This window comes from Cheilinus undulatus, linkage group 1 (genome assembly GCF_018320785.1).
Source record: "Cheilinus undulatus linkage group 1, ASM1832078v1, whole genome shotgun sequence".
NCBI classification, from domain to species: Eukaryota; Metazoa; Chordata; class Actinopteri; order Labriformes; family Labridae; genus Cheilinus; species Cheilinus undulatus.
Genome location: NC_054865.1, coordinates 45,657,898 through 45,682,290, shown reverse-complemented (window position 1 = coordinate 45,682,290; position 24,393 = coordinate 45,657,898). Strand labels below are relative to the sequence as shown.

General features: G+C 39.4%; 1 protein-coding gene across 3 annotated transcripts in view; it reads right to left on the bottom strand.

Annotated features, from left to right (window-relative positions):
• Window positions 1–299: 299 nt before the first annotated feature.
• Window positions 300–24,393, bottom strand: part of homer2 (homer scaffold protein 2) — a 49,939-nt gene continuing 25,845 nt past the window's right edge. For 2 of the 3 annotated variants that reach the window (XM_041787615.1, XM_041787606.1), the window contains exons 3-10: window positions 16,712–16,843; window positions 14,925–15,017; window positions 13,996–14,135; window positions 12,925–12,990; window positions 10,242–10,398; window positions 9,568–9,678; window positions 3,770–3,850; window positions 300–2,127 (exon numbers count right to left, since the gene is read on the bottom strand). In XM_041787615.1, coding sequence (XP_041643549.1) covers window positions 1,939–2,127; window positions 3,770–3,850; window positions 9,568–9,678; window positions 10,242–10,398; window positions 12,925–12,990; window positions 13,996–14,135; window positions 14,925–15,017; window positions 16,712–16,843 — 969 coding nt within the window. In that variant the 3' untranslated portion in view covers window positions 300–1,938. The remainder of the gene's footprint in view (window positions 2,128–3,769; window positions 3,851–9,567; window positions 9,679–10,241; window positions 10,399–12,924; window positions 12,991–13,995; window positions 14,136–14,924; window positions 15,018–16,711; window positions 16,844–24,393) is intronic. The other variant, XM_041787624.1, reaches the window with a different exon arrangement.

Here is a 24,393-nt window from a genome sequence, read left to right as displayed (position 1 = left end):
GGATTACAGCTATATTTAGTGTTATGTAAATCAACATCAGAGAAAAAGACATGCGGTGGCGGAGCTTTGTGCTAGCGCTTCGACAGGATGCAGCTCTGGCACTGCAGGTTCATTCCACCTCCTTCTCTGAGCTTCTCATCCATGAAAAAAGGCTCCAAGATGTCCTCGGTGTCAGTAGATTTGTAAGCTGTAACACCAGTGAAGTTCTCATGTATAAACCCACAACATTGACTTTAAACCAGGGCTTTTTCCAAAAATGTGGCCCTACTGGATTCTTGGAAAGAAGACACATACTCAGCTTTATAATTAAACTAAATTTTAACAATTGTCAGTTCTATTGTACAATATTGAACAGGAGTCACAAAAGTGCACAAGAGGCATTGGTTCAAAAGGAAGGATCATACGTTGTGTTATCCAGGATCAGGTGACTTATGAACAGTAGGGCTAAACAGAGAGAAGCAAAAGTCTGTTCATAAATATCTCAATGTTAACAAGATCAAAACAGTGATGAAAAAATATACTTAGAACATCATAGTATAACCCAGTAAATATGCCACGACAACATGTGCCTTTGATTTTAAATGTATCATAATTAAAGATAGCTTCCCCTAAAGCAGCCATTACACCATCCTGCAAACATATCCCCTGGATCCTGATGGTTTGGTATTTTTATATAAATTATTGTACATCTATAGAGACAATAGGTTAAGGTTGATTTGTTCTAGAAACACTAGTGGCAGAGAGGCACCAAAATAAATAAATATGTCAAACAAAAACCAAGAATCTCGACAGGGTTGTAGTGAAAAGGCCCATGCCATCTTTTCAGTGAAGTACACTTTCACATTGTTCACCAGTTGAGCAGCACCAAGTCCCCTCTACCCAAAATAACCACCACCATAACAAAAACCAGTGTAAGGAAGCACAGAAACAGCCTTGGAGACACACGTCTTTGAATTACATATGGACAACGATACTATTGCGCACACAAAGTCCTTTAACACTACACTATACTCAAGGCAGAATCATTTCTTATTATTAGCTGGATGTTTCTGATGGAAAGCTCCTGAGACCACAGAGTTTTCCTCCTGTATAATCAAAAGGTGTGTTAACTGAGAGGGTCCTTCTCAGAGTAGTTTTTGTGCAAACACCTGTTTGACATCCATGAACCTCATTTACATCCTTAAGCCGGGCTCTGCTGCACCTCTATTTGTTAGTGAGCGGTTTTCTCACAAAAATCAAGTTATTATTATGGTGATGGTCATCACTTGGCCAGTTCTCCTTGCCAGGTAGGTTTAGACTCACCTGGAGGCACTTTGTGTCACGGCCAGTTGTCATGTAAGTGCATATAATCTAATGAGTACAAACTGTCTCCTAACACACCTGAGATAGATGGGAGGCAACAGCGAGGACAGTCTGTAGAAAGATTTCATTCTCTGAGGGGGCCACAGGGATTAACACCAATTATTACTGGAGTGATGTTGAACAGCATTGTCTTTGTGTGTTATTCTTTGTAGCCCTTTAAGTCCCCTCGTCTGCTCTAAAATCAGACCACCCATGAAGAAGAGCTGCAGCCCTCAGAAGAAAGACAGACGGACAGAATCTAAGAACCCACCACCAGCTTTTTAAAGCCGTTTCTCCCCACAGAAACGGACAAGTAAGCTCAAAGTGTGACTCTTGATTTAGTTTCAGGATGCCAGCGCACAATAATGGAGCCGTTTATTTGGTTGAGCACGCCGGCCTTCCTCTTGCCAGTATCTCCCTCTCCCTCTCCAAATTCTCTCTCTCTGACATGGTAGTGTTTATTAAAGCAAAGGCTGATAGTTTCTGAGTGGGCATCACCTGGGGGAGGAGGTGCCACATAGTTTCTGCCCTGAAGACAAATTGTATTGAATCCTTCATTCCTGACCTCTAATCCTTTCAACTCGGTGCCACTTTTTCTCAGTTATCAACACCTAGCTTGGAGAGCCCCTGCCTGACCTCATGCAGCTCGTCTATCTTTCCATCCAAGATGTCCATGAACTTCTTCAGCTCGCCCTTCATGTGGGTCTGCTTCTGTTGGCTGTCGTTGATGTCCAGCTGCAGACCGCCTACCCGCCCTTCAAGCTCACTGTTCTTAGCCTCTGCAGCCTTTGGAAAATATAATAAAAAAAAACAACAGTTATATTGCAGGAAGCAGTGTAAACAGGGGAAAGAAGTTAATTTCTTTGGAGGCATGTCAGCAGTTTGTTTTCATCCTTTTTCACAGCAGACGCCAAACTAGAGACAGAGCTTTATACAGCATCTGTCAAAAATGAGATAAAGAAGTTCAGCTGGCTTTTCAGCGTTTCACCAATACACTGTATGAAAAAAGCCCTTTTTTACATTCTAAGGCCTGAAACCAAAGTGTAATATCAAGTAAAAGCACATTTGTGTGAGAGGGATGTAGTGAAGAGCGAGTGTTTCAGACAGCTAGGCGACAGGAGTGACACATTAATGCTGAAGATACCATTGAAGGGAGGAGTTTAAAATAGGAGTGCTAAATGAGTGTTGCGTCTGCGTGACTGTATCCTGCAGCTGACTCCTAAAACCTGCAACACGATCACCACGCAGGGTGTCATCTTTAAATAGAGGGGAGTAAGACCCAAAACGGGGAGAAGGAAAAGATTCATCTTTTGAAAGCTAGTGAAAAAAGAGGTTACATTTCTGGGGAAAATGATGTAGAGGAGTTCATTTCAACAGTTTTACCTCACAGTTATCATTCTTTTCTGAAGAAATAGTTTGTTAAAAGGCTTTGTGAACAGGCAGCAGTGTGTGAACACTTTGCTTTGCTCCTCCTCAGTGTGTATAGCTGGTTAGATAAACTCCTGTTTGAGCCAGTTCAGTTCACACCGTCATTCATCCAGCTGGCGGTTGCAGAAACAAACCAGGCAGTTGAAGTTTGTGAAGCACAAGAACTTCAGGCATGCCACTGTTGGTTTTACTCTCCTCCCTGCCCCGGCTTGAAAGGCAGCACATGCATGACAGCTTGGATGATAGAGGCACGCTCTGAGTCAGTGTGAACAGGCCGACATGAGCGTCACTATCAGTGCAGCTCATGTCAGACTTGGCACTTTAGGGCGTACAGTCAGGAACAGAGCCTGGCACTTCTGGTTTTACAGAGAGTCTGATATTTCTCAATAAAGCCTGGAAGAACAGGTGCTCCTTGTTAGAAGACAGACGGGAGGGGATGGGTGTGAATCTTTTTTGTTCCAGGCTTTCTGGAAACACCCAGGTTCAACTCGCAGACACGACCCACACACCTACAGAAATGTTATGAAACTCAGTCATTAAAGCTTTCTGCAGAGCTTGTTGGGAGTTTTTGTCGGCTAGCAGATCAAATCTGTGCTGCAAGGAAGCTAATAAGGCGTGACAGAGATGTAGCATCTCAGTTTGTTAGATGAGGAAGAGGAAACCTTTTCAAAGAGGCGATAATCCACTCCGCTTATACACGGGATGGACCTTTATTAATAGATACCGTAACCACAATGTGTGTTAGTGAGACATGTGACAAGAATGTTGTGTCACCAGCCCTCAGGCAGAATGCTGAATAGGAACTCTTATTTTCTATACCCCTGTCTGAAAGCACTGCTTTTGCCTAAAACCTTTAAGTGTGTTACCACGCTGTGACAGCTATCCCATCCACGTGTGCTTCAAGCTTTACAGCTCTCTGTCATGATTTTATACTCTGCTGTGATACACATCTCAGACAAACCCTAACCCTTTGTGGGATTTCCGTGTACTATGAACATACCTGCAGCTTTGCGGTGATGCTCTCACACTCTGCCATGAGCTGAGGGATTATCTCTGCCTGCTTCCTCAGATTCTCCAACTCCTGAGAGAAATAGAAGTAAGAACAGATAATTAAACACCAGCACACCATATCATAGTAATAGAGTTGCTCTAGCACTTATTTTTCCTCCCTATCACAGATTCCAGTCCCTGAACTTGTGTGACAATACTGAGTAAAAATCTAAATCCACAGCAATGGTAAATATAAATGTAATAACAGATGAAGGTCTATATTACTCAAAATTTAAACCCTGCATATTGCACACATCATCCTTTTCTTGCTGGTGTTTCTGGTGTAAAAAAAAATCTTCACATTGCTAGCACTGAATAATGTTAGTGCTCTCTTGTTTTATTGTAATCGTAGAATAAATTACCTAAAACAGCTCTGATATGCAGGTCTACAGCAGTGGTTACCAAGGAAGCCAAAATAAATTCATGACAGCAGAACTCAAAATTGGAATTTGCTTGATTATTGGTATATACTACTCTGTGCACACATAGATGGTGAGTAACATGGCCTGCAACTTATTTTATTGGCCCAAGACAAATACAGTGGTGGCAGCTGTATGTCTGCAGCACTTAATGCCCAAAACAAATTTCTCCAAGGGGACAATTAAATGTATCAAACCATATCATATCATACTAGCATGACAATGCTATTGGTAGATATTAGTTTAAAAAGTTAACTATTGAGGTGCAGAGGGCCTAGTGGTTAGGTCACATCCCCCCATGTACATTGCCAGCCCAGGTTCAAGTCCTGCCTGAAGCTCCTTTCCAGCATTTCTCTCCACCACTCTCTCATCCCTGTTTCCAACTCCATCCACTGTTCTCCTCTCTGACTAAAGGCATTAAAAAGTATTGAAAAGTATTAAGTATTAAAAACATAAATAGATAAATTAATAAATAGATTCAAAAATCTACCAGCCACTCCGACCACTTTATTTTAACAAGCAGCGTAATGAGATGAGGTATTAGAAGAATAATTACAGTATATAGAATTAGGATTAAGTACTATGGTATATTATTCAAGATTTCCTTTCTCAATCAAGAACGGTGGATTAAGAAGGAGATTGTGCACCAGTGATCCAAACTGTCGCTCATTTTAGCTGTGTTTAAAATGAGTGACATTATAAGTGTCAGACTTCAGAGAATGATGTATTTTGTGCACAATTCCTGCAAACTTACAGTAGAATTCAGGCCTTGTTTAACTTTTTTTGGACTTCAAACGAGTCAAACATCGGTTTATAGAAAGCTTTTGTAGGCAGACCAGCTGCAGCACTACTCATCTACTACTAGTCAAACCATTCCAACACACAGCTGACCCTAAACATTTGAAAGCAGCTCTGACACCAGGAGGAGGAGGCGGGGTCCTTTTGGTCAATTAATTATTAGGTGTGCTCGGTTTTAGGTCATAGGGTTGGTAGAAACAAGCCAAAAAGAAGGCAAAAAAACGCGACTCATAACGTACCATCAGGTATACAGTAAGTGGTTGTCTTGGGCACCACACTCTCAAGGAGCTCAACCATGAGCTCTGAACATTTTGACTAAAGCCCAAAATGTAAATCAACTACAAGACTGTCTACTTCAGCCCTCCTCTTACAGCTCAGCTTGACTCAGCCTTTGTTTGCTCAAGAAACTCTTCGTGCTCTTTACAATTAAAAGTGTGTATATGTATATCGGCTAAAATGAATCTGGAAATATTGGCAAAAATCCAATATGTTGCATCCTAATGGCATCATATCGTATTGTCCAAACTACAGCCCAGAGGCCACCAGCAACCTGTGGTCTATTTATCATCGATACTCAGCAGTGCTGCTGTGTTAATTCTTTAAACAAACATTCTAGCAACCACTGGCATTTAAATTAACTTTTTGTAACAAACTTGAGATAACACCTTTAATGGTATATATAGACGATGTAAACATTATCTTGATTCACTCTAATCCTGAGTGGGTTGTGAAGCCAATGGAAGTCCCCCTAAACCCTGAATGGCCACCCCAGTATCCTTGATAAAGCTGTGATGTGGGCTGTCTAAAGATATATGAGCCTATATTAATGTATAATGGATTGGATTAACTAACTAATCTGCTGAAGGTGAGCTATATCAAAGTGGCCCAGTCAGCCTTGTAATTTTCTTTATGTGGCCCTCAGTGGTAAAAGCGTGGACTTCTTTGTCCTAGAGAGTACATGTAAAGGGCTATTTCTTGACCAGGGATACACACCTTCTGGATTTTACAATAAAAATTAAGCATCACAAGTGCTAAAGAGCCAAGGCTTTTCTTAACTGGTGAAAGAACCAGGCTCGCCTCCCCCTGTTTCCTGCATTAGTGCCAAGCTAAGGTTAATATATAATATATAGATAGATATTTAATACTTAATTAAGCCCAAGAGAAATCTGGCATCCAGCAGCTTCCAAGGCACATGCTATTGCTCTGTCATCACATCTAGCAACACCCAAACGACTCCTGGTTTAGTCTTTACATTACCAGATAGATAACAGTCAGATATGAAGCAGTAACAATCTCTCTCTTCATGATAAGGCCTTTAGCACATCTAGTCATGCCAAACTCTTTTCTTAGAGCTGTTGCAAGCTCTTGTTTGTTGATAGTTTTGGCATTCATTGCTACAGACACATTTGAGGCTGTATCCAAAAAAATATTAGAGGAATAATGAACACTCAGCCATGATCCCATTTTAAGAGAGTTCTTCTAATGAAATGAAAGTTGTCCTGGTAAATATAACAAACACTAATTATGAATGCAGATGGGAACAGTACAAAGCAGGTAAGATATAATGAAAGCGTTATCCCTGACAAGAATGAATACTGGAGACGTAGCCTTGATTCTGTTGTTCTGTTTTGTGCCTGCATGTTTGTTTTTACTTTAAACTATTATTTTCTCTTTGAAAGTTGCTTGCTCGAGCCAAACCCAGCACATATAGTTTCATAGAATCTAATATAGCTCCCAGCATTTACACAATAAAGAATAATTGCTAAAGTCTTTGTAGTCACCTGCTGCTTTGCTGTGTAGATCACAGGTGGTCAGCGCTGGGTCAACATCACCGTGAACACTTAATAATTCATAGACACGTTTTAATTGGAGGAGTTGAGTGTGTGTTTCTAGACGGAGGCGAGTTACCGGGCAGAGGAGCCTCTGTGGGCTTCCTGCTGCTGTATCACACTCTGCAAACACCTCGGTCAGCGTCAGGAGCTTTTCCGTTGGTGCAGTAGAGACGCTGAAGCACCCAAAGGAGCTGACTCTCTGCCTATAATCTTTTAAAAACAGCTCCAGCTCAGTTAGAGCTGCTTCCTCTCTGTTGTTGTGCATGATTTACTGCTCCCGAAAGAAAAATGTTCTATTAATACTCAGGCTGCCAGGTGCTAAACTAGAATATCTCAGACACACAGTTTACCTCAGGGAGAAACTGTCTTTACCCTGCGTAGCCACAGACGTCACTGTAATCTTACACTGCCATTAGCAAAATTAGTCCGACCTAAATGTTTAATCAACGATCATAAAATACTCAACATATGTAAGGACTAAGAAAATGTGAGGCATTTATCATGCACAAGTATATGTTTGCTTGTATCTGCTTTTTCTGAACAGCTTCAGTGACCTTTGCTACAGTTTGTTTCATGAACAAAAGGTTTATTAGATATAGCCAGTAAATCATCTATTGATAACAAAAAATGTTAGTCTAAGCCCCGATTTATGGGTTTAGGAAAATGCAAACATTCCTCCCCTGTTATTTTTCTGGAAAGCTTTTTTAGAATTCAAATATTCACAGACTTATTAGTATTTACAGGAAAAGATTAAAGCTTGATTTGCTGCTTTGTTCATATGCTTTACTAGGCCCATCTACTCTCACAGAAAGAACCTGCCCAATGTGCCAGTTTAATTTATATTAGTCACAGTTTAAAAACAAATACTTTTACAGTTTTTTTGTCCGTGTGTTGTATCAGCTGAGAGTAGGGGTCAACCCATATTGGTTTTTCAGGGCAAGTACCTTTGGACCTGATATACATCAACAGTTAAAATGAGTCTATAGTAAACTTCAGTAGTACTGCCAACGCAATGTTTCTGTCGCCAGTATTGCAGAGGAAGCTGACCCGGAAGACAAAGCTCTAATTTTACCAGTCCATCTTCATTCTAACCCTCAGCTATGGTCATGAGCGTTGGGTAATGACCGAAAGAATGAAATTGTGGATTTAAGCATCGAAATGAGATTCCTCAGGAGGGTGTTTGGGCTCCTTAGAGATCGGGTGAGGAGATGGACATCCTAATATCCACATTTTTATAGCCTGGTTCAAAGAATGATTTTGGTCAGAATAGTTCATGCCTTTTTGGTACACTGTACAGGGGTGAATTTTTCTATAACTTATCAGTCTTGGTTTAAATAAAGATATTGATTTGTGCATAATTTGGGGCATGGCTGATAAATCTGCAGACTAGCATGATGTAGCTGTTTGTCAGGAGGCATAAAACCAGTCTCAGGTCCACATCTTGTCACAGTCTCTAGGTTGATTTAAAGTGACTTTGAGACAGTGTTTTTAAAATGGCAACCACATTGCAGAATGTACTCAAAGCCTCCTTCAGAAACCAAATGGCTGATGTCACTTCATCCAATATTTTCAACAGTCTATGCTTCAACCTCACATTTATCAGAATTATTTGAAAATGGCATATATCTTCTCATCTTACTCTCAGCAGGAAGGCCAATGAACACATTTCCCAAAATGTCAAACTATTATCTTTGGTAAATGCATATCACTTGAAAGGAATATTGACTTTGTACTTAAAAAGCCACTGTCCAGGCAAAAAAAAAACTGCTGCTGAAACAGAAACATATACAACTGTATCTACTCCTTCTGTCCTATGGTAACTGAATTTGTGGAGTTAATTTTTTCCTTTGAATCATACATGACCAATTGTGCCTCTATCTCATGACACTAATTGGGAGACAAAGTCGCTTTATTGTAGAAAAAGGCAGAGAGACTGTCGCTGAAGTCCGACCTAATCATTTGTCTGCAGACAAAAACTGCGTTTAACCAGTGGGGAACAAAGGTCAAAGACTGTGTGGCTGAGCGGGGCTTCTCCTCATTAGAAATAACAGCAGCATTAGCTGCCCTGAGCTGACAGTCAGCTAGTTTTGAATATGGATGATAGATGCAGTAGACAGAAGGTAATGCTGCTAATGGTATCTGTGCCAAAATTCCCTGCTGCTCAGCAAAGTCAGTGAATCAATGAACATTCCCCAAGTCTGTCTATTTTCACAGCTGAGTACAAATATACAAATACAGGACAAATAAATTACTGAAAAAACATGCAGCAGGCAAGGAACAAAAACAAGTAGGTCACAAAAAAACAAGTAGGTTGACAAAAAAGTTACCAATGGGCGGTGTAAAAGGTCTAGGTTTGGTAGAAATAACAAGTGATTCATAAATAAAAAAACTCAAGATCACACACAGAAGAGCCGTCATCTCCTGCTGAGGTATAATCACCTCCTGAGGGAGAGGAGTGGAATAAGGACAGGAGGTGAAGAGCTGCACTGATATGTTCAAAAAAAGAGGTAAGAGTAGATCTGCAGCATCAGGAGAAAACAGGGCGGAGTGACTGCCTGAAAATTGTAATTTCTCTGATGAAGAACAAACACAAGTCCCTGAGTTCACTTTCAAAGTGGGAAAAAAGAAAGCATTTTTATTACAAACTCCTTCAGACAGCCCTACTCTCACACTGGTCCTGTTATTTTCAGACATTTCACCTGCTCTTTGTCATTCAGCTCTGCCTCCAGTTCCTGCACTCGTACAGTCAGCTGGGCGTTTTTCTGCTTCTCCTGATCGGCTTCAGCACACTGAGCTTCTAGTTCTGCAATCTGTGAAGAGAAAGAAAAAGGGAGGGGAAGACGTTTATGAAATAGTCAATATGGGCGACAGATTTTTAGAACATATTTTCAGTATTGTTTTGCCAACATTTATCCGTCCAGTCTTTTTGTAGAGTCTTAAAAATGCTGCATAGTATGAGAGATGTCATCTCAGAAACCCACACTTACAATTAGAAAAAAAATCAGTATGTTACAAAATGAAAAGTATCATTGCAACACCAGGCCAGTTGCAGTAGCAGCCCACATTGATTATGAAACTAAAATGATTCTATTTTTAGTGGACAGCTCAGACTCTGGTGCAGGGAACACACAAACTAATAAAGTGTACAGTACTCAGCTCACTCATAGGAGAAACTGTATAACTAAATTTAGTGAGGGTTTAATACATTTTATGTTAAAAACACCACGGGTTAAAAAATACATCGAGATAGTTTATGTTGCAGGTTTTATCTCTTTTTGTAAATAAGTTTAAAACTGTCACCTTTCCTGGCAACAGGCTCAGTCTATGTGTGTACATTACTCAGCCTCCCTGTAAGAGTGCATGACTGAGTTACCTTTTGCCTGAGTGTGTCACTCTCTTCCTTGCAGGTACTAAGTTGTTTCTTCCAGCTCTCGACATTAGCAGAAGACTCTTGCAGTGCGTCCACCAGCCTGGCATTATTTTCTCTTAAAGTCTGCAGCTCTGTTTCCCACTTCTTGGCGTTGGTGTTGCTGTCAGGCAGGAGAGACAGAAAAAGAGAGACACAGAGTGGTAATTATTAATGTAAACAAAATTTAGACAGGTTAGAGTTGAAAAGCCTTGGTCTTGTGCATTCTGACAAGACATGACGCTACAAAATCATAGCAGTCAGAACTATTTAATTAGTTGAGATGTACATCACATTCAAGAGATGTTTAGACCTTTAAAAAAAGGGAATGCGTAGAAAAAGTCTCAAAGATTTAATGAGCTGCAGCCCTAACAGGACCTTACATGCAGTTTTTTAATCTTTCATACCACAGAGTGTATGCTTCCGTCTTATCAATGAGGTTGGAGAGAATGTGATGTATATTTAGTATGCATCGCTGTTCCCTTCCTTATGCATGGCTGGGTGAAAGTGTGCTCTGCTCCATCAAATGTGGACAGACTTGCACCGCAGCATTCTGCAGTCCTTGGCTGTTTCACTGCTGTGACATACTTCCACAAAACGAAATCCCAAAGCCCAGAAAAGGCACAAAATAGGGCCAGCATAGACAGAAAACTGCTGGACCCAACTGTGCTTTACAGCCACAAACAACACATTTCAATATGATCCACAACCTTGCAAGCAAAACAAACGGAAGCCTAATATAAAAATGTTTTAAATCTGGTGGATAGTTTTATTTTACAGACCTGACATGTCATTGTAATTTCTTAAGATATTTCCTTAGCAAAACATTTGCATTTGGTACGTATAAGGCAAAAAATGTTTCCTGAGTTTAGTCACTCCTACAGGGGAATTTCCATGATGGAGCTGGTCAATGTAAACACAGTTATTACACTAAAGGGTTGAAATACAGTGTAATAAATCATAAAGAGAAGTAAAGCAGTTAAGGGTGACTGTTGTGCAACAGAAGTTTATTCCTTAATGAATATTTCTGCAGCAATGAGCTTTCTTCTGACCTTCAGGGGTAAATCTTATTTAAGTCATCCAGATGTGAAATAAGGATGCTTAATTAAAATGATTCACATGGTACAGTAAGAGAGCTAATATTAAAAATCTTTGTTGAAAACAACATGATAATCTAACAATGTATATTATTCATTTTTATGTAATGTATAGCTCTACCTCTAAACACTAACATGTTTAGAGTCTATACAAGAACAAATAAGAACAAATAAATTAGGTTAGCTGAACAAAAACAGCCACAAAAGCCTGACGCTGCCTGTTTCATGCTTCGTTGGAATGGTGATCTTTTTGGTGATGCACAGTGTTGTTTCTGTGTCAAACACCTCTTTTAGAATGATGGTCAGAAAGTTTTAGCACCGGTCTCATTACACCAAAGTCAAACTTTGGCCACATACTTTCCCAAATATTTTTGGGAGACTTCATGTAAAATTTTTGTTAGGGATCCACAATATTATTGGCATGTTAGTATCAGCAGATATTTTCTAAAAAAGTGAAATATTGGTACTGCAGATATGAAAACTTCTGCTGATATTTTCAACCAATAGTTTTGCTTCAAAAATCTGCCAACATCAGCTGCATATATTGGCCGTACAAACAGATAAATTATCCAAGTTTTAGGCTGGACCAACAGACCTATGTCAGCTGAAGTCTTTGTCTTTGTTCATGATCATTCCTCACACTTTAAAGTGTGATTTAAATACTGACATTTGTTGATTTGTTCATCCTCAAACTTAAAATGTATTGGTATCAGTATTGGCTAAAATGAATTTATGTATACCGGCATAGCGGCAAAAATCCAATTTTGTGCAAACCTAATTTTTGCAAAATGTAAAAAAATTGTGTGGATGATTTTCTTCATTAAAAAGGCTTCCATTTTGCCACCTCATCCTGTAGCCAGACCGAGAAAGGATGCAACAGAAGAAAAAAACACCATACCCATGGTGAAGCATGGTGAGGGCAGCAAACGCTTTGGGGGATGTCTTTTTTTCAGATGGAATTGGGGTCTGAGGGAAGATGGGGAATTCTAAGAAATTTCAAATGCCAGTCATGGTATTTTTCTTCTTCAGGTATCTGAAGAAGGCTTAAGGTGAAGACAAGTTTCAATTTTCAGCAAGACCCAAAGTGTACGTCCAATCCTATGAGAAGATTGCTTCACCTGATGTACACTAAAGTATTAGAAAGGCTCAGCAAGAGCAAAGACCTGAATCCTGCAGAAAATCTGTGGCTCGACCTGAAGGATACGGCCTTACAGTCTGACAGTTTAAGACAGGTTTTGCAAGCATAGGAGGGCAGAAATTGCAGTAACAAGATAGACAACGCTGAAAGAGTCCCTCCCAGAAAGACTGACTGCTGTATTAGTCCAGGGATGTGTATATTTATACAAAAAGTTTGTCATTTTTTCACATTTGTTATTCTTTCTATATAAAATATATTGTTTTGTTTTTTTCCCAATTGAGTTGTATATGTTAAAGGTTACTTTAAATGTGGACAAAGTTCTGAAATTATATATCTTAGCCTTCGTTTTTACATCACAAAAGTGTAGCATTTTAACAGAGGAGTGTGTAGATTTTTTTATAGCCACTGTACTCACCATTTTTCCGTTGTAGGACATAAAATATTTAATGCTGTGTGTTCTGATCTTGTCCAAGAGCCATCTCTGAAATTTACAATTTTTACAAGTTTATTTCCAGAGAGATTACTTGACATTGATAATGAAGCTTTTTCTACATCACTAATGTACATTTAATTCATCTTTTCTTGTGCGGATGAATTCTTAAGGGTTGCTTTTTACTCTCTTTTTTTTTAATTCCCTTCTATTTACTCATCTTTTATCAGAGGGTCTTTTATCCTATCTGTATCAAATAAATAAATATTTCTGGTAAAATTAGCTTTCTGTATTTTTCGTTCTCTCTGATAGTCTGGGGGCATTTTTAATCACATCTGGACCTACATCTGGTGCTTCTTCCAATTACACATTTATACACACAGCATCTGGATTATAACGAGCAAAACACCAAAGGTGGAGTAGAGCAGCATCACTATATTAGATTATATCAGATGATTTCTGAGGCCTCTGGGGATGTGATGTCATCCCAGCAGCAATAAAATGAAGAGGGAGAACACCGGAGTCGTTTGATGCAGAGACAATTAGAGAAAAGGAATTATGTGAAAGCGATCATGAGCTGCTGTGTTTAGATATAAATGACATGCTGTGCTCTGAGGAGAGGTTTTTGGTATAATGTGAGCAGGTTCAGGATTACTACACTCAGGAATGAGTGGTGCTGTTCTGTCATGTTGTCTGACAGCCTATGTGTTTGGGTGCTTCATTTAGATTACCATCTTTCAAAAAATACTTGAGCTGTTTTGATGTCTGTAGAATAAAAAGGTTAAGCATCTATTATGTGTGCTATTTTTGCTTCTAATTAGGCATTGTGAGAACTGAGTATTTATGATAGTGCAGCATTATCAAACGCCCCCTTAAACAGCATCAACGCTGCTTCACCATCAAATTAACAGATTGCCTTCAACCTTTTATTTCCCAGTAATGCTCAAGAAAAACACATCATTATGACCTGAAGACTATTTTTTGTGTAGGGTTTAACTGCAGATGCATGTCCCATTCAAAGGGCATTTCCCATGTGTCCACTACACAAATTCTTACCTCAGCTCCACTGCACTCTTGAGACGTTCATTCTCAGTCTTCAGCACAGCAGCCTCAGGACTGACATGAGAGATTTTTTCATCATCTGTCCCATTTATGCTGGATGCCTGGTTGGTTGAGGGAGTCTCCCGTCCGGACTCCTGAAGGGGGGTACAGAGGGAGACTTGTGATGGATGGGGTCAGATCTTTATTCAGCTAAAATTAACCCTGTAATTTTTTTTAAGGTTTGAGGACTAAAAATCCCTAAAAGGGTCTCAAAAATTCTGCTTCAACTGTGAAGAAAAGGCCCTGGGCTTATTTTGGGGAAGCTCTGTAAACACTCTGGACACGTCAGCTCTGACAGCGGAGGGGTGAGGGAAAACTGTTGCCAGTATTTATCATGTCATATGCCCGAGCAGCTCTGCGTGTCTTAGAGTGAGTCTGATTTCTGCCATCTGGAGTCAGAGAAGCAGAGAGCAGATCTGGCAGCCACTGACTGCTGGATCTACCTGGAAACAATGTTGTTTACTTACTGACAGAATAACCACCTTGAGATCATCTGAGTGTAGCTAAAAGACTTTTATTGTTTTATAACTCTCTCAGACTTCCTTATCCACTTAATTTCTTATGTGCCAACAGGTAGTAAGAAGTCTACAGTGAGCTTTGACCTCTCAATCACTGGATTAACAGTTGCATGAATGGTTTTTGTTTTGTTGTCATGAAATATTCAAACAGAGCCTTGTTTACATAAAAAACTGAACATTAAATTATGCCAAAAGCTATTTGTAAATTTTAAAACTTGGTCCTTTACTTTTTGGACATTAATTTAAAGTGAAATATTTTGTTATTTTCTGTGCTGTGTTGCTGCTTTCTGTGCAAGCTGACTGGAAGTGTAAAGGAATAGCGAAGGTGTTAATCAGAAATTGAATCAGCCAATAGACTTATTTTACCTGTGAGTGATTGCTCAATGTCTCTGCCTTCTCTTGAGATTTGTCCCGCGCTAGTTTTGCAGATTCTTTCACTTCCTGGAACTTGTCAGCAAACTGGAAATATGAGAGGAATGAGAAACAGCTGTGGTTATTAGTAAAAAACAAAGGATGAAATGCAAAACATTGTGCTGTTCATTTTATAAGACTTATTACTGTATTACTGTACCATTTTATTACACATTTTGAATGGATGCTCAACATGCTGTTGTTTTGGGGAGAACTACAGATGCATCTAAAAATTGGATAATCATGTTAAAGTCAATTTTTTTCCCATCATTTACTTCAAAAATTTTCCATATATTCTAGATTAATTTAATACAAAGCAAAACATTTCGAGACTTTTGTTCTAATCTTGATGATTACAGCTTAAAGCTCATGAAAATAAATAAAAACACTGTCTTAACATTTAAGAATATTGTGGAAAAGTCCAATTTGCAATTTCCTGAGCCTGTATTCTCTCACTCTTGATCAGTACACACAACCATAGTCATCAGGAAGGCTGCAGACTCGACAAATGTTCAGAAGACAATCATTGGCACGCTTTACAAGGAGTGTAAGCCACAGACAGTCACTGCTGAAGGGGCAGATTGTTCTCAGAGGCTGTATCAAAACATATTCATGTAAAGTTGACTGGAAGAAGATAGTGTGGTAAGAAAAGGTCCACATGTAACAGGGATAAGCTCAGCCTTCAAACATGTCAGACAAAGCAGATCAAAGGACTTAAGGGAGCTTCACAAGAGATGGATCAAGAGCCACCACACACAGATGTGTCCAGGAAATGGACTATAAGTGTTGTATTTCTAGTGTCAAGCCACTTCTGAACCACAGACAATATTATAAGCTCCTCACCTGGTCTAAATAGAAAAAGAACTAAGCTGTTGCTCAGTGGTCCAAAGTCCTGTTTTCAAATGAAGAGTCTGGAGGATGATCAGAGAGGGATAGAATTCAAGGTCTGGTGTGAAGTTTTCACAGTCAGTGATGGTTTGAGGTGCCATGTCATTGGTGGATGTTGTTCCACTATGCTTTATCAAGCCCATAGTCAATGCTGTCCGCAGTCTATAAGGACATTTTAGAGCACTTTGAACTTCCATCTGCTGAGGAGGTTTATGGGGATACTGATTTCCTTTAACAGCAGGACTTGGCACCTGCCCACAGGGAAACAAAAACTACTAGAAACTGGCTTGCTGACCATGGTATTACTGTGTTTGACTGGCCAGCCAACTGGCCTGACTTGAACCCTGTAGAGAATCCCTGGGGAATTGCCAAGAAGATGAGAGACACCAGACTTAACAATACAGAAGAGCTGAAGCCTGCTACCAGAGCAACCTGGGCTTCGAAACACCCCAGCAGTGCCACAGACTGATGGGTTTCATGCCACATTGCATAGATGCAGTAACTAGTGCAAAAGGTGCTCCAAACAACTACTGAGTGCAAACATAAGCACAATTTTAAAGATTATAAATCCTCTTTTGACTGATGTTTCGTGATATTCCAATATTTTGAGATGGTAGATTTTTTATTTGTGTGAAATGTAAGGTGTTATTCAAAAAAAGAGTCTAAAGTATTTCACCTTGTAAAGATGACTCTAGCATATACCATGTAATAAAATATAATATAAAAGTTTCACTTTCTGAATCATTCAAAAATAAAATCTCTTTGATAATCTAATTTTTCTAGATGCACCTGTTCAGAAAAAAAAATAGTCTCCAGGGTAAAAGGACAATTGTGTGACTCCTCCTTGCACTCACCTTGGATAGTTGCTGCTCTGAGGAGAAGCCCAGCCCAAACACAGTGTTGGCCCTGCTGTCCGCCCACTGGCCAAACTTCTGAGACGTCTTGGTGAACGTCATGTTGGGTGTGATGGTGCTGTTGATGATCACCTGTTGAGACAACAATCACTTGTTATTTTTTTGACCTTGCAGGGGATTAGACTGAGAGTCACATGAGATGTTTGGACTTCCATCCTATCCCTGAGGTCCAGCTGGCATGCAAACTTTGGAGAGAAGCGGACGCTGGATTTTGGAAGTTGTGTCTGCATTTTGGCACAGACTCATTTGAAAAGAAGCTTTTAGTTGCTGCAACATCTTGATGAATAGCCCTATTGATTTAGAAAAGAACAATTGTCGTTTGTGGCTCCATTCATTCCAGAGTAAATCTGTAATACCATGCTTATTTCTTTCAGTCTGCCCACACTGAAATGTTTGGTTACAAAAAGCATAGGCTATTACTTTATTCTTAAAAGGTCAGATTTAATAGGAATTTTCAAGGGCTTTTCTGCAACACAAAGCAATCTTTGATTTTGTACTCAAATGGTATTTCATAAATTTATTTATTTATTTTTTTCAGATAAAACAAACAAAAAGACCAATAACATGACTGGCTTAACATAACAGGCTTCTGATTCTCTAACAACAAATACATTTTTGTTCATAAAATAGATTCTGTGGAGATTTGTTTGACTTAAATGAAAATCACTACATTATACCCATAACTGTATTGAATATCCAGTTGTTTGGAGACCTCAGAGGATGAGGCTTTGGAAGAGGTTGTCAAAATACTATATAATTATATGTATCTGTCATTCTCTAACACAAATGCAATAGAAATTGTGCACAAAAAAAATGATAAGTGAAACACTGACACAAACGGAGAGGCAGCACATTACAGATTGGCGAGTGCTGACCCACTAACCTCTAAGTGGTCAAATTACAGTCTCCATATTTTCCACTGTACACTTTCACCTGTTGCAGCTATGCAGTAAATCAGCTGCCAGAGAAAAATCTGCTGCATTCAAAAATAGCCAGTGCACAAGGCTGTGACGGCTGAAAACACATTTCAGCCTGACTAAACTGCACTAATCTGTGTGTGTTTACTCACTTTGGCCTTGTCTCATGGAATCAAGTAGTGAGATGTTCATTTAAGCAAAATATTTTAAATTCTCCACTTTGCACACACACAAACATTCCCTTTTCTAAGAGAACTTAGGAACAGCACATGCAAATTAGGAAACAATAGAAGACAGTTTAATCACAGTGCAGCCCTTGTTTCATAGCAACATGGCTCCGAACACAAGATTCAAGAACTCAAACTGATGACAGACTCGTGTCCTTTTCTACGCCCCCTCTGTCTCTCTCTCAATCTTTTCAGAGACTGAGGTGTTAAAACTCTTTGAACTGCATCATTACTGGGCAAAAGGACCCAAAAGCAGAGACTGAGCAGACAGAATCAGTGCATTAACTTAACAATCAATACCTCTTTAGACGTTTATGTCCAATTTACAACAAAGCTGATGGCTTCTAAAGGGACGGATTACTGTGGTAAAACAAAGAGCCGTATGTGTCATAAACAGGTTAAGTTTACAATTAGAACCTGTGATTAAGGCTGCATTTGCATTAAGGATTTATAAGGTGAGTGGCATATCACTGAAATGTCTAATCTGATTTCAACTCTTAAAGAGGCTTTATCAGAATGAATATCAGCCTATTTCGCCATCAGAAGAACCTGGGGAAAGCCTGAAAATGCTAAAGGGACTGAGTGAATATTTAACAAAGGCCAGTGCATTCATACACAGAGAGGTGATAAGATGAGATGAAACTTTAATGAGCACTGTTAGAATCCAAGCTGCTGTAAAAAACAGAAACAGTACAAAATTACCTTAATCTTAAAAGGTAGCATGTTTGGAAAAAGTATGTGCCTGTTTCATTTTGAAAAGTATAAGCTTTGTGAGTTAACACATGATGGTGAACAGCCAATTAGAGTTCAAATTCCTCCAAGTTCTGCTTTGTTAGATGACAGTCATTTCTATAACATGTTCTGAATATCTGCTCCAAGTATATAGTGATAACTGACTCAGTTGAGGTGAATTATCTTTATTTTGTTTGGCTGATGAGCCAGGGGTACCCAATTTATCGCAGGAAAAATCTCATTTTACTGAATCCTGGTTTCATAATACAAAAAAAGTGCTTGCAAAAAAGACAGAGTTTTAACGTTGTAGTATAACTGGTACAATAGGATGACATTAGCCTGTACGTTGGCAGTTTCAGAAAGTAATTGAGACATCACTTGTGTCTGCTGTGTGTAACGGGATAATGAAACCACACACTAGCCTAAATGAGTGTCCTACTGTGAACACCTGAAGCTTACTCCTAACTCAATGACTGTTGAATGATCATTTTAAATCGCTAATGGCTGCTCCTGGGAGATGGTGCATGTGGTAATCTCTCAAAATGAATTGATCATTTAAAGTACAAAAGTTAAGTTGAAGGAAATTTCAAATAATCAGTTCTTGATCTCAAGACACCTTCAACTCTTCTGATTAACCAGCTCTTTTGGACCCCCCACCCCCTACCCCACACACACACAGTTTTAGCCCTTTGATTTATAGGAAATGATGCTGTGCTTTCTAGGTCTGTAAACTGAATCGCTTGCCTTCTGTTGAATAGAAAAACAAGCCTGTAAGCCTTTATGAAACCACAATGGGCATTTTTTGTTGCCACTTCTGGACCATTCTCAAGAATGAGGCTACTTTTTTTGCTTGTGAAATGGAATCCCAGCTGGTAATATTTATTCAAATACAAGGCTATCTATCTTCCTAGGCTCTCACAGTGACTGTATCCTGGCATGTATGAGTTTGCGCTGTAGTGGGCGAGCAGGTGAGACTGGGGAGGAGGTGTGACAGCAGGACGGAAAGCAGAGTGACGCTGGCAGCTGTGTTGGTTGTGACCCACACTGCAGATCGAGTAGCACCAACAACGAAGGGAGGGCAGGCTGGCCAATGGTTTGAGGGTTGGTTTGAAACTCAATGACGACCAGGAGATGAGAGGAGAAATCTTCCTGGGATGGTTATGTGTCTGTAGAGTGCACAGAATCTGCAGAGTCAGCAAGTAAGATAAGAAATGTAGCACATGAGAGAGGGGTATGGGGCGAAAGAGCTGTGATCACTTGTCAAGCACCAAATGCCAGAAAACACTGTCATAGCTGGAAAAAAGGACACCAGCTAGCAAGGGCTGAGAACTTAAAAAGAAGGGGACTGTTCCTACAAGTATCAGGCTACGATTGCGATGTGTCCAGCAATAATTTTGTCAAGATATAGATATGAGATGATGTGTAGGGGACATTGACATGGGACACCTGTCACCCTTCCTTTCGCTGTTAACAGAGACTGCAGCCTGTTGAGAATTAAAGGGAAATGCACTAGGCTTTGTCACAAAATGACCAATTTCAGTGTCACATCTGCACTTTTGTCCTATTTCATGCAGTTTTTCATTTCTATTTGTCTAAGCCTCTGCCCTGATGTGAAAGTGTCCCTCAGCAGGAAGTGTTTTAGACACATACATATTGATTAGTAATGGAAAAAACAGTCTCTTTCCTGGCACAAACACAGAAAGTGATGCAGTCAGACAAACATGGACAAACTGGGTGGAGTCCATAAACTACAGCCAGGGATTCCTGTGGTCACAGAAACTGTTTAACCTTTACAAACTATTTTGTTGGCCTGGGGATCATGGAGGAGACACTTAAATGTGTCCATCATGGATCATCACAAAATAAGATTAAGTTCCACTGCAGGAAGATTTTTTAAGCACGAAAACACAAAAATAATTCACTTATTGTGGCTAAATCTAGGAATGGGAAAAGTCAACAGACAACTGAAACCAACAACAATGAAATTCATTTATAAAGCACAAACAGTAGTAAATAAGCAGAAATAATAGTTTAGAATTTTGGTGCGATGTGGAGATACAGTGCTGGACATTTCTATCTGAAATTAGTTCCTTGAAGGCTGACTGCTGCTCTTGCTTTCCTTAACATTAACTTACTCCCATTTAACTGTCGTCAACAACTTTAGATTTCAGTAAATTCAAGTCAAATTGGCAAGAAGGATGGTTATGATAATGAATAAGTGAAACTGGCAGCAGTGTTATGACTGAAAGAGGAGAGGATGACCGCTGTGTCCTTACATCAAATAAAGGAAAACTGTGATTGCTCATCGGGAAGAGGTGTGATGTGGATGAAGGAACGTTGGATGTTTTTTGTGCATCTGCCAACTGCTTTAATGACCTGATGCATTTCATCTCAATATTAAGGAGTGCAAATACATTAACATTCAATGACGCAAGTTTGATTATCAAAGAAAGGCGGGGGCTGAAGTCGGGGTTGAGTCACCACATTAGAGACTTAAAGACAATTTCCTCCTTTTTTGCATAAATGATCACATTTCTACAGAATTTAAAGCTAAAACTGGGCTGATTCACATTTTTCCACATAATTATAATAGTGGTAGGTAAACATCAAAGTTAGAAATAATGGTTTATGCCTCTCCAGGCTGTGCATTAGCAAATGTGCATGTAAATCCATGTACTGGAAAAGTTTCTCAGACAGGAAGTTTGATCAATCAATCAATCAGCTACAGTGACGCAGAGGGCTCCATGATGCATGGAGTTCAATTCAGGCTTTACCCTGTACAACAAACAGGCAGTTTTAGTCAAGTATAAACACAACAGCCTGAAGAGTAACAGGCCTCTCATGCTGGAGAGTGATTCTGCCTGAAATCTTGACAGTCAGCTGATTCATGACAGCTTTTGCATTACATAAATAAACAGTAGTTGTACTTCAGATGACATTTGTCTTAATTACTTGATGTCTTTGTTTATTCATGACAGTCATATCTAGTACTGTTTACAACAATGAACTCTGTGATTTGGGGGAATCGAATTATCTTATACCAGCTTCATTGTGAAGTCCTTAGTCCATTTTCTTGTCGTGACAGCTGGAAATGTGGTGGTGTGGAGAATTGACTTTGTTTTAATGATTCATCTAAACACATCCGAGCTCAAACTTGTTAGGGTGAAATATTTGGTTCTGCAGTGCAGGACAGTGATGTCCTCACTGGGACCAACTCTTTTTCTTGGACTGTTTACTCTTCTGTGAAGCATTTAAGCTGCTTGCCTTTATGTTTAAAAAGTACAGTGTTTCCCACACATAGACCATTCTCCGGTGGACCACCCAACATCTATCAAAAATGTGTCTTTTTCTTCTTTAAATCCATATATGATCACCATCCACGTACGCGGGAGAGGTGTCCCCTAGTATGTCCTGCCAGTAAATGCCATTCAAGGAGCAATATAAAATATTAAAAACTAAGCTTCTAATGCGGCCTTTTTTGCAGCTGCTTGCTGCCAATAGTGTCCCATATGCTTGAATTATATAATGATGATTGCAATATAATAATTTAACATCAAGAAGCATCCACACATGCAGCTCGTATACAACAGTAACAGATAGAGCTGCACCGACTGTGAAAATTAGGCCAATGTCTAAGAAAAGAATGTAACCCATACCAGTGTTTTTTTTAACTGCATATTTTGGTACTAAGATTCTAGTGTGCCAACATTTTCTCTCACATCTGACCATGAAATCAGTTTAGAGTCCAACAGATCTCTTATGTGTCTTGTCAAAATATCTTATTTGATTCAGTAGTTTGATTTACAGTTAGATACAACAGATAAACATTGATAACTCATATCTGTTCATGCCACATAATTTGGCCAATGGCTGATGTTTGTAAATAGGCCTGATATTGGTCAATACTGATATTAACCCGATGCATCTGTATATCCCTAATTACATCATATCAAGGGAGACATTTTGAAAGGCAGTGATGTTTTACGAGGGTCTTTGTACAAAATACTGTTGATGAATACTGTCAAATATGTAGAAGCAGTCAAAATATAAACCTACAGAATGGAGTGAGGTGGGACCACCACTCAAGCATCACTGTACTGCTAAATGACTGATATATAACTGAAGTTGAATTGAGTTGGTGGAAAAGGGAACTTTATGAATACAGGCAGAAAGGCTAGATTGTATATCTGGGATGCACCTACAGTTTTATAGTGGAACAAGCCAGTTTTTGTTTTAGTCCCTTCTATAACTATTTAAAACATCTGGCAAACCTGGCAGTTAAAAATCACGTGTAACAAGCACACAGAGGAATTTGAATTCCTATTCTTGGCAGACACACGTCTGTAGCTCACCAGCCCCCGGCATATGGGCCAAAATGTTAATTTGGAAGCTGACTGTGAGAGAAGAGCTAAGAAATACAGAATGAACAGGGTTTTAAGGAAGCATTTGGATTTATTAGAGAACAAAATGAGGCCAGAAAGCACAAAAAAATATTTAAATTAAGAGAAGAACTGGAAGCTCTTAAGCTGGAAAGCAAACACACTTGGAATAATTCATAAAATACAGAGAAAGCTCTTCAGCGTGCTGTAGTGCCTGTTACATTGCTGTATGAGAGGCAAAGTGCTGATATGCTCCTCTACTTGGCATATCATCTTCATTGAGTTGCCCAGCCATCATGGATGGATGAATATAAGCTGACGGTCTGTCATAGTTGGTGTGTAGAGCAGGGCAGACTATTGTTCTAGACAGACCTGTCTCCCTCACAGCGAGCGTATAAACTAGGAACTATATTTAACATTTAGTTGATATGACTCAACATTTTCTTGCTAATGGTTACTGTGCTCAGACCGACATCCCTTTGACTTACTTAAATTAACTGGAAAAATCAGCAGGAGACATCTCCATTCAAACTGAGCTAACATTTTGTATCATAAATGTTAATCCTCATAACTCATATATAGCTGCTGCCTGCAGACACTGTATGACACATACTGCTTTGTTAGTCAAGGTTACAGGAGAGAGGAGAGACAGGAGAGACAGGAGAGACAGGAGGATGGCGAGGATGACAGGAGTTGAGGAGCACAGAGAGGACTCTGGGCCTCAGGGATACAAAGGGCATTCAAAAATATAGATGCATCCAGCCAGAAATAAAGTGGATTTTCAATCTCTTTCTCACCAAGAAAACAGACTTTTGATTTGAAAGATAAAACATACAAGTGGTATTGTCAATGCTGTAGCTCCATAAGTGCTGCTTGATGACATAACAGATTAGAGTCTTGCCTCTCTGGTTTCTAGATGTGGGAAGAGAGCTATTTTGATGCTAACAGAGCTTGACTCAACAAAGCCTTGCAGGAATAAAGAAACAGTGCATCTTAAATTATTATAAATACATCTCTTTCTTAAAACGGTCCTGAAGACACTCAAAATGCACAAGAAAATGTTCTCCTAATATAAAAATTGTGTCGTTTTTCCTTTGACAGACTAGCTCAAATACAATCAACCTTCTAGATAAATCAAATCCTCACAAAGTTAAAATCTCAAAATATGGTTGGTCAATATTTTCCACTATTTAGGAAAGCTTCTTCTAAGCAATAGTAGAGATAGCTTGCCGTGCAAATACTCATCGGTGAGATAAATCTATGTTGAGTTCTTGTGAGGGCCACCCTTCAGCTGTTGGGTTGGTAATCCTAACACCGCACCCAGCAGGCCTTTTACCCAAACAGTGTAGAGTGTGTTTAAAGCACCG